The sequence below is a fragment of the Aquarana catesbeiana genome, linkage group LG04 (genome assembly GCF_042186555.1).
Source record: "Aquarana catesbeiana isolate 2022-GZ linkage group LG04, ASM4218655v1, whole genome shotgun sequence".
NCBI lineage: Eukaryota > Metazoa > Chordata > Amphibia > Anura > Ranidae > Aquarana > Aquarana catesbeiana.
In genome coordinates, this window is record NC_133327.1 from 201,833,483 (window position 1) to 201,844,872 (window position 11,390).

General features: G+C 41.2%; 1 protein-coding gene across 2 annotated transcripts in view; it reads left to right on the forward strand.

Moving 5' to 3' along the window:
* The window catches only part of SMC4 (structural maintenance of chromosomes 4), a 108,574-nt gene extending 106,868 nt beyond the window's left edge, over nt 1–1,706 (forward strand). For both annotated transcript variants that reach the window (XM_073626113.1, XM_073626114.1), the window contains one exon: nt 672–1,706. In XM_073626113.1, coding sequence (XP_073482214.1) covers nt 672–842 — 171 coding nt within the window. In that variant the 3' untranslated portion in view covers nt 843–1,706. The remainder of the gene's footprint in view (nt 1–671) is intronic.
* Nucleotides 1,707–11,390: the final 9,684 nt, after the last annotated feature.

The following is an 11,390-nucleotide window of genomic DNA, read 5'->3' on the forward strand; positions in this document are numbered from 1 at the left end:
ACGACATGCTTTAAAATTGTGCACAACCGTGCAGCAGCGACAAACTGCATACATTTTTAAAAGCCCTTACAGGTTACCACTTTAGATTTACAGAGAGGTCTTCTGCTAGAATTTCTGGCCTTGATCTGACGTTCGCAGTGATACCTCACATGCATGCTGCATTTGCTGTTTACATACGACACGATACCGACATTTGCGTTTGCCTTTGCAAGCGGGGGGGGGGGGGAGAGAGACATGGGTGCGCTTTTTTTAAAATATTTTTTCATCATTTTTATTATTACAGGAAATGTAAATATCCCCTATGATGTCAATAGGTAGTGACAGATACTCCTTTTCTTTTTCTTTCTTTTTTTTTTTTTTTTTTTTTAAGTTGGTCTATTAGACTCTAGATCTCTCCCCTGCCCTCAAAGCATCTGACAAACTAAGATCGGTTCTGGTAAGGTGGGGACAGATTTTGCATGGCCATGGTATACTCCTAATGCTGTAAAAGCAGAGTAGGGCCACAGAATATTTTGGGTAGTCTTGTGTCTAGGTATCTAAACTCTGCCAATAGAAGCAATAAATGTTTTTTAGTGTTCTTTATCCTTTTGTACTCCAGCAAGAGTGCTTGCTTGTTATGCATTTGATGGAATTTTCTCATGTGTTTTTTTTTTTTTTCCCCTTTATTTTAGGAACAGACTAAAAATGCCCAGTTCATCATTATATCATTGCGGAACAACATGTTTGAGATTGCTGACAGACTGATTGGTATTTATAAGACTCATAACACAACAAAAAGTGTGGCTACAAATCCCAAAGTCATTTCGTTGAAAGGTCTTGCTGAACTAGCTGCTGCCCACTGAGGGAAAAGAGCACAAGAAGGGGAAGGGGCAACCACTATAAAGATGAAGATACAGTTTTCAGATTTTGTCAGATATGGAAGCACAAACTGACTATGTGTGTATCAGTGCCTTCTTCCCCAATTTGTGGGGTTTATTTTGTTTGTTGTTTTTCTTGTTTTTTCCTTTTACTGTTGCTGCTATCTTTACAATATGGTATCCTACCACATGTGGAAAATCCACAGGAGGGATCCGTATCACTTTTTTATTTTTTTCCAAGTAATAAAGTGTTTAAGCCTGGACTTTTTGTTCTTGGAAAAGTAATCTAGAGTCTCTAGGAATCTAGAAAAAATGTAATCTTAATTGAGCTGTTCTAAGAGGCTTACACATTTAACTGCTAGTCAATGTAAATATGTCTCCCATAAAAGCGTGTGTTTGTTTTTTTTGTTTGTGTTCATTGGCCTCTTCATTGTATTTTGTTTTCCTGGGCTTTCTTATTTAATAGCGTAGTACATATTGCCAAGGATGATCTGTATCTTTGCTCCAGGTGCCAGTAGCTTTTGCAGTGCTGCTTGGATATAAGTGAGTGAACTTTGCTGAAAACCAATAACAAAAGAAATACCTTGGCTGCCTCTGCTGGCTTGTGCTAGTCGCTTGACTGTCAGAATTTCTAATCTGTACACTTGTTCCATGTTAATGACTCAGTTTAATAATAATCTAAGTGGTTTCCTTTAAAGTTTAATGCCATGCAAAAGTGTTTTTTTTTTTCTAATTTTATTTCGTTTTCTTTTTAATTCATAAAAATTGATGCATGTGTTGTTATACCTTTTTGTATATACTTTTTTTTTTTTTTTTTTGTGGAAAAAACTTTTCTAATAAAAGCACCCTGTATTTAAATGTGTGGTCTTTGCATCTCCTACTCTGCACAAGTTGATGCCAGCGGTGTATTGTCTCCCCACCCTTTGCCATCTGCAATGGAACACCTCAGCATTACCCACTTTTCCTGGTAATAATAATCTGGAACCTTTCATCTATACTGTCTGAGCTAATCCTAACATAATGGGAAATAAAGTAGGGTCTCGTGTCCATAAAGTCTCAGCATATGCTGATGACCTACACTACTTTCTTACCAACTCTGAGACCACCCTTCCAAACATAATTCCAATATTCTCTACATATTGAGAATTGTCTAATCTACACATTAACTATCAAAAATCCATGGCTTTAAATTTACACACTCAACATACCATGACTTACCTACAAACAACTTTCCCATTTTAATGGTCTCAATCCCACATCAAATATTTGGAAATCCAACTTCCCAGAGATCGTTCCCAACTTTTTTTTTTTTTCCCCTCTCAACTTTAAACCTCTGTTCTCATTGTTGAGTGCTGAAATGTCTAACTGGATCCAGACAGACACCATTCCCAAACCCTAAGGGGCATCCTGCCCTATCTTTGTTCTAAAAGCACTGAAGGCCCACTCACACAAAAACATTGTGCGTGAAAGGCATGTTCCATGTGCGTTTCCAGTGCCACAATTGAACGTGCTGCGCTTGCAAAAGGTAAGCGGGTGCCAATAATTTGTTAATGGCACCCCAAACGAATCTCGAAATCGCAGTACCATGTGGTTTGCTGCGTCGTCTTCTGAAAACATAGTGCTTGCATTTTTTTCCACGTTACGATGCTTTTGAAGCCCATTCATTCAATGAGTGGGCTGTCAAAATCACACCGCACGTTAATATGCCCGTTCTGGTGTGAACCCCCGAATGTCTTTGTTCAAGCTCAGAAATTCTGTATAGAATCCACCAGATCCTTCATCAGGGAGACTTTCTCGGTTCAGTGTTTCCTAGGCTTTGCTGTGAGACCCCTATGTTACCAGTTTCTGGCCATGCCCTTCAGCCTCTCTTCTGCACTAAGGTGCTGGCTTAAGTACTAGACCTGCTTTGCTCTAATGTCATCCCCATTGATACTTAGATGAACTCCTGTTGGGGCCATAGAGTCAGACTTGGACTTCCAGACATTACAGTGGTTTGGATAGATCCTGAACCCTTTAGACATGGTCATTGGAATCTCCCCATTTGAAAAATGTGGGTCTAGTCCTGGACACAGTGCAGGCCAGAATATTTCTTGCACAAGTGAAAATTGATTCTCTGCTCTTTCATTTAAGCCCTCCAGTCTGTTGGCATCAAAGTTGGCTCAAGACTTCTTTGTTAATTTAGCTCAGCTCAAGATGACATCAGATGGCTTGACTTATTCTTTAGCATGTGAAACGACATTGTGAATGAGGAGCTTCAGATTGTAATTGCTCACTAACGTTTTGTCTTTTGAGTGTTAATTTTATACAAAAGCATGACCAACAGACATGTTACAAAGTCTTTTATTAGGTAAACAAACCGCAATCTATATTTGATGGTAACTCCTCCATGGTATACCTAGATGGTATAGAAACTTTATTAGACAAGAACGCTATACCCATCAGCTGTCTGAGAACTCCCTTTTCTACTTATGCCGTTGAAACTATAACCCTATGTATAGGCTAAATAAAAGAAGACTATCCTTCGAGATACTCAAAATCAAGATAAGGCGAGAGAGAGCTCATTTTAGAGCGAGAACATGGTTACACAATCTTTGCCTTTCAAGCATAAAAGGAAAAGATAGATATATGAAATGTCAACGATCTTACTCATTCAATATAAGATTAATATTACAATATCCAGTACAGTTCTGTAGTAGTCTGACTTTCCAATTTTGCATGTTAGTTTTCAATTTGATGATGGCCCTTTCCAGGTGTCCTGCTTGTCCAGTTTCACTCTACACCTTCACAATACAACATTCTGGCACTGTGGGACAGGTCAGTGCAGTCCCTAGACAGGCTTATTTGATTGGCAATGGGGACTAGATTGTTCTTGGATTGGTGGCTCATGAATTTTGAAATGCTTCCTTTGTGTGTTTTGAAAGATCATCATGACAGACACCAACCTGTTAGGCTGGTCAGCTTGTTGGTGAAGTGGACTGCATCCTACTGGAGGTTCATCTGATCTACATACAGTTGGACAACTCCATGGTAATAGCGTACAGTGGTGAAAATAATTATTTGATCCCCTGCAGATTTTGTAAGTTTGCCCACTTACAAAGAAATTTAGTCTTTTAATTGTTATCATAGGTGTATTTTAAATTATAGAGACAGAATATCAACCAAAATTCCTGTTGATAACCTACCAACCAACAATAATTCTGACTCCCACAGACTGACTACAGTATGTGCTCATGTGGTACACAGATTAGTCCTGTCCATTTAAGAAGGTGCTCTTAACGACAACTCATTATGTGTATAAAAGACACCTGTCCACACAATCTCTTTCTTCCATTCAAACCATCATGGGCAAGACCAAAGAGCTATCAAAGGACCTCAAGGATAAGATTGTAGACCTGCACAAGGCTGGAATGTGGGGTACAACAGTGTTTCTCAAATCCAGTCCTCAAGGCACCCCAACTGGTCATGTTTTCAGGCTTTCCATTATTTTGCACAGGTGCTTTGATCAGTTTCACTGCCTTAGTAATTACCACAGCCATTTCATCTAAGGGAAATCCTGAAAACATGACCTGTTGGGGCACCTTGAGGACTGGAGCTGTGAAACGCTGGGCTACAAGACCATTAGCAAGAAGCTCGGTGAGAAGGCGATAACTGTTGAAGTGATTATTCGCAAATGAAAGAAATGCAAATTAACCATCAATCGCCCTTGGTCTGGAGCTCCATGCAAGATTTTGCCTTGTGGGGTAAGGATGACCATGAGAAAAGTGAGGGATCCGCACAGAACTAGACAGGAGGAGCTTGTAAATGATCTCAAGGCAGTTGGAACCACAGTCACCAAACAAACCATTGGTAACACAATATGCCGCCATGAATTGAAATCCTGCAGCGTCCGCAAGGTCCCCCTCCTCAAGAAGGCACATGTACAGGCCCGTCTGAAGTTTGCCAATGAACATCTAAATGATTCAGAGAAGGATTGGGAGAAAGTATTGTGGTCAGATGAGACTATAATTAAGCTCTTTGGCATTAACTCGACTCACCGTGTTAGGAGGAAGAAAAATGCTGACTGACCCTAAGAACACCATCCCTACCATCAAGCATGAAGGTGGAAACATTATGCTTTGGGGCTGTTTCTCTGCTAAAGGTACAGGCCAACTTTGCCGCATTGAGGGGCCAATGGACAGGCCATGTATTGTAAAATCTTGGATGAGAAACTTCTTCCTCAGCCAGAACACTGAAGATGGGTCTTCCAGCATGACAATGACCCAAAACATACCACCAAGGCAATAAAGGAGTGGCTCAAGAAGAAGCACATTAAGGTCATGGAGTGACCGAGCCAGTCTCCAGACCCTAATCCTATAGAAAATTTATAGAGGGAGCTGAAACTTCGAGTTGCCAAGCGACAGCCAAGAAACCTTAAGGATCTGTATAAAAGAGTGGACCAAAATCCCTCCTGAGATGTGTGCAAACCTGGTAACCAACTACAAGAAACGTCTTACCTCTGTGCTTGCTAACAAGGGTTTCTCCACCTAGTACTAAGTCATGTTTTACTTGAGGATCAAATACTTATTTTACTCACTTAACTGCAACTCAATTTATAACATTTGTATTGTGTTTTTTTCTGGCTTTTTGGTTGACATTCTGTCTCTATCATTTAAATTATATACTTTTAATGATAAAAATTATAGAACCTTCATTTGTTTATAAATGGGCAAATGTACAAAATCTGCAGGGGATCAAATAATTATTTTCCCCACTGTACATTGCCTTTAATATTTTGTCGCTACCTCACTCCTTAACTAGGGGATGCTCTGTGTAGTCCTCTAACTACAGACTCTTCATGCTTTAGCTGCCATTCACCACATGTACTGTATTCTGCTGGAGCTAGACACACTATGATTTTTTTTTTTTTTTTTACCTATCTGATGTTCATCTGCTATGATCTGCAAGTTTTTGGATTAAAGGATAACTTTACCTTTTAAATAATACATTCACATTTATTGCAGGTAAAATAATGTGCATTTACTTTTTTTTTTCTTTAGAGTCTGGAAAGCATTGCATCAGTGATCAGCAGACTGGTGCCACGCAGGGTTCCTGCAGACTGTCCGTGTAAGCTCCTGCAGGAGCGAGAACATGTTCCATGTTCCACCCTAAAAACGAGTAGAACATGTAACGTATTCCCGAAGGTGAACCTATCCTTTAAAGTGATTGTAACTTTAAAAAAAAAAAATAATAACAAATGTCATTCCTACCTTCTCTGTGCTATGCTTTTGCTCAGAGCAGCCTAGATCCTCCTCTTCAGGGATCCCCCACCAGCGCTCCTTGAACCTTCCCCCTTTTGAGTGCTCCCTTAGTAAGCTGTTTGCCTAATCGTGAGTCATGGTCTGCTGTGCTCAGCCCACCCCCTCTACTCTCTCTTCTCAGCTGAGTTTGACAGCAGCAATGGCTCCTGCAGGTACCTCCAGGTCCAGTGAGGAGAGAGAACAGACACAGTGCTGGGTCAAGATTGGGTCAGGTATTTGGGGGTATGGGGGGGGGCTCTATGCACAGAAGGTTTTTTTTTTGTTTTTTTTACTTAAAGTAGAACTGAAGGCAAACTTTTTAACCCATTTTGGATAGAGTAAGGAAGGGTTATAACCCCTGTAAGGTTTATTTTTGCCTTTGTCCCATTGGGGAGATTTACCTTCACTTCCTGTCCCATAGCCAGACAGGAAGTGAGGGGAAATCCCTGCAAAAATTAAGGGGATCTCTTGGGGACCCCACCCATTGGAAGGTTTCCCCACTATTACTTTTCTAGGAACAATGCAAAATTTGAGATTTTCTTTTACTTTCACTTTCAATGATCATGGTAAACAGGACAATTAGAGAGGGCGAATCTCCTTAACAGGGGACACAGACAGCAATACAAACTGGCAGGTGTTCTAATCCCTCTCCACTCTATCCCAAACTAAAAAAAAAAAAAAGTTGTGCACTTAGTTATACTTTAATGCAGAGAATGCATTAAGGTAAAAAAAACCTTTTACCTTTACAACGACTTTAAAGCTTTCTATGATCTGCAAGATATCATTTGGATCTCTTCACTGTCTGCCAAGCTACTGAGACTGTAAGTTAAGCTAAATCTCCACAACTGGATCAGTTATAAAGATCACGCTTTCACTGCTTAGATTGCGGAAGCAGAACACTGACAGAAAAATGCACTTTACTCCAGTAGGCTGACAGGTTATAAATAGGGTTGCACCGATACTAGTATCGGTATGGGTGCCGATACAGAGGATTTTCCCGAGTACTTGTACTCGGGCAAATGCTCCGATGTTTGACCCGATACCTGGGCAGTTGGGGATGATCGGTGCAGAGATGGGGGAGTTACAAGCACGATCTCCCTGTATAGATTTAAATAAAGCAGCTGAAAGACGCTTCTCCTCTCCTCCCCGCGCCTTTCAGCTGCTTTATTGAAATCTCTACAGTGAGATCGGTGCTTGTAACTTCTCCACTGCTGCACCGATCATTCCCGACTGTCTGATCTGTAAGAGTGGAGGAAAGAGGCGGTAAATATGTCATTTATCGTCTCCTTCCTTTTCCGAATGAACAGTCAGTGATCTCTGACTCTGTCCATTCATAACTGAGCATCGCAAACTGTGTTTAGGAAGCTTCAGTTTATGAATAGAGAGGAGCCTCTGTCTTCTATCCATTCATTTTCAGTGCAGCTGAGGCTGCAGAGAAAGGGACTGGAGAATCTCTATCCTTATGCCGCGTACACACGAGCGGAATTTCCATCGGAAAAATCTTGGATGGTTTTTCGGCGGAATTCCACTCAAGCTTGTCTTGCATACACATGGTCACACCAAATTTCGACTGTCAAGAACGCGGTAATGTACAACACGTACGACGGGACTAGAAAACGGAAGTTCAATAGCCAGTGCACCACCCTTTGGGCTCCTTCTGCTAATCTCATGTTAGTAGAAGTTTGGTGAGAGACGATTCGCGCTTTTCAGACTCGTGCCTTTTCAGTGTGTTACTGCTCTTCAGTTTGTGCTTGTGAGTTTGTATCTGGTTTTTAGTGCATGTAGTCAGTTCGTATCTGTTTTTCAGTGCGTTCTTGTCCACTCGTTTCTGATTTTCAGCTTGCTCTTCACGGCCTTTCTGTTCTTCAGTGCATTCTGGTAGTTCGTTCTGACCAGCCGACCGTTTTGAAGCCATGTTGTGGGTACGTGCTCGTCGTAGAGTTTGTGCTATGCAGGGGCTTGGTGTTGGGGTTCTTGCTTTGACCCAAGCCAGTGCATGAACAGGGTGGGGAGGAGTTCATGGACCAAGAATTGGTTCCTCCAGCGTGACCAATTCTCTCATATGCCTTTGCTGCGTGAGATCCAGGAGAATAACCCTGATGATTTCAGGAATTTTCTCCGGATGACGGACCCTGTTTTTCACCATCTGTTGGCTTTGCTGTCCACTTATATTACGAAGCAGGACACCTGCATGCCGCAAGCCATCACTCTGGAGCAGAGGCTAGTCGCCACGTTGCGGTACTTGGCGAGAAGTCTACAGGACCTCAAATTCTCTACAGGCATCTCCCCCCAGGCTCTGGGGATGATTATTCCAGAGACCTGTTCTGCCATCATACAGGTCCTGCAGAAGGACTATATTAGGGCAAGTTTTCTCCTTTAACATCACATTCTGTGTATTTAATGTATGCTAATGTTTTGTATTTCTTTCATCATTCCCTAATTACCACGATTGTAATATGTTGTGAATGTCCTCATGCATGCTGTAAGCTTTTAATGCTCCTTTTTGTCCTTCATGCATATTTGCCTTCACTAACCTCCCCAGCATGCTATCCTGGGCCCATATATACTAGCCTAGTCACTTAACAATGTATTTTGTCAGCTCCATTGTAGTGCTTTACCCTAAACACCCCCTAAAATGTGTCCAAATGTTATTGTTGTCCTTAAATTCGGGCAGAGTGCCAGAGGCTTTTTTTTGGGGATCCAAAACTCATTTATAACCCCCCCCCCCCTAAAATGTTTCCAATGGGCCATCAGAGGGGGTGAGGAATCTGATAAGTGGACCTTATATTTTTGTCTTTAAATACTCCTTAAAATAAATGTTATACTGATGTTGGGCAAGAATGTTGTGTCTAATCTGCTTGCAATGTTATGTGCAAAAGTACTAATATTTTTTTTTTTCTTTTTGATTCCACAGTTTCCTTCAATGCCGCAGGAATGGCTGACTGTGGCTTCCCAATTTGCTCATCATTGGGACTTTCCCAACTGCGGAGGGGGCAATCGATGGGAAGCACGTCCACATCGTTCCACCACCCCACTCGGGGTCATACTATTTTAACTATAAGGGGTTTCATAGTATTGTATTGATGGCGGTGGTGTCGGCGACATACAAGTTTCTCTATGTGGACATGGGGAAGAATGGGTGGATGTCGGATGTGGAGTCTTTGCCCAGACGGAGTTCTACACATGGCTCCAGAGTGGTGGCTTGGGATTGCCACCTGCGGAAGAGAACGTGGAAGGACTCCCATTTGTTTTTAATCGCTGATGAATCATTTGGTCTGGGTGATCACCTGATGAGGCCATTCCCCCAGAGAACCCTCAACCCGCAGAAGAAGGTTTTTAATTTCCGGCTGGCCAGAGCCAGAAGAGTGGAGAATGCCTTTGGGATAATGGCCAGCCGCTTCCGCCTATTTCTTACGGCAATAAATATGGCGGAGTGCAAACTGAACCACATAGTTCTAGCATGCTGCCTCAGTTGGGCCTGAGGCCGGACTTCCAGAAACTACAATGATGGCCCTGGAAGCTGGCCGTCCTGGCTTGCCCCCCCAAAGCGCCCGTGAAGTGCCTCAAAAATGTCGATTATTTTAGCGGTAGGGGGCCATTGCTATGGCAGCAAATTTGTAATTATTTTAGATATTTAAAAAAAAATTTGATCTGATAAAATCTTGATTTTTGATTTACTGCTTGTGTTTCTTTTAGCTGTCTCCTAGGTTCTCCTAGTGCACTTGTAGTGCCAAGTGGTTTTTCCATTATTAAATAACACCCATTGTCACTGTAAACACCAACTTAATACAAAAACTGATATTGAGCATTGAAAGAAGAAGCCACACATTGTTGAGTATAAAAACCTTTTACTCCATGCACATTCACATGTGCGTTGTAAAACATTTTTGTGTAAAAAAACAACATCTTGGTTTTATAAAGTATTTACTAAAAAAAAATATTCAAGGTAAAAAACAGGCATGTTTCAAAACATAACATACACAACTCAGGAACTTACAAAGTTCAACACTGAAAAAACTGAAGGCAATATCAGACATTATAGTGTCAAAAATGTGTTGATATTGCCTTCATCGGATGGGGTGATGTCACCCCTGTAAAAGCTAAATTTTGAAGATGCACACAAATTGAGAGTCAAACTGGAGATTTCCCTCCTGATCCCATGCCTAATGTCATTGATATCACCGGATGGCAGATAGCACATGTTAACACACTGTGTGCATCTTCAAAATTTGGCTTTTAAAATGCGTCAAAAATTACAAAAAGTTTGTCCCCAAAATTAGAAAATGGTGTAATTTTGTTAGTTCAGTTTTTGTTCTATGTCATTTGTTTTTTGCTTTATGATGTCTAAATCCTGACTACAAAACATTATGTCCTGGATTAGCCTTTGTGCACTGGCCCTCGTGAAATGAATTGTTCTTCCACAACATGCACATCACCTAAAAGTAAAAATACACACCATGTAATATAAATATGCAGGCATATATCTATTACCTGAATCTGTAGTCTCAGACACTCACCTGTTGTGGCAATTTCAACCACCTCTCCTTCCTCCACATCCTCTGGTTGTGGTGTCCTCTGTTCCCCTTCTTCAGGAGGTGGGGGGTTCCTGGTGTCCTCAGATGCCCGGAGTCTTTCTCCCCTATGAGAATTAAATAAAAGGTATACTTAGCACACTGATATTTGAGGCCAGAAATAGGAATATGAAGCATCGCTTGGAAGTTCGGTACAATTGTCTGTTTTGGCAGAGTTCCAAGCCGAAAACATGATTTTTTTTTCCCTTACCAAAGCTGGAATACTTACCTTTTTTTGGACAAGTTTCACACGGAGACACCCCAGTATCCACTGAAGTACCTGTGTGAGACACCCTAAAAATTTTGTTCTAGAGTCCCACACTAGTACTCCTGAGTCCAGATGTGTAAACAACTGCTGAGTGTCCTCTCCTTACATTACACTGAATCAAGTTTGCAATTCTTTCTAGTTTCAAACACATCTAGACAACAATGTCCTAAACTTCTTTTAATACAAATTGGCATGACCAAATGTAGTTAACCCTGTATCTGCCCAAAACATCGTATTTAGTTGGCAAACTAATGATGTTTACGGCGACAGATTACTGTGCCCACGAACATGAAAGTAGCCATTTTAAACTGTCCAACAGTAAAGAAAAGCACATGGAGCAGCATGCAAGTAATAATAATAGTAACACATGACAAGTACTTTTTAGAAGTACTTTCTTGATCCTTCTGTACTGATCCTG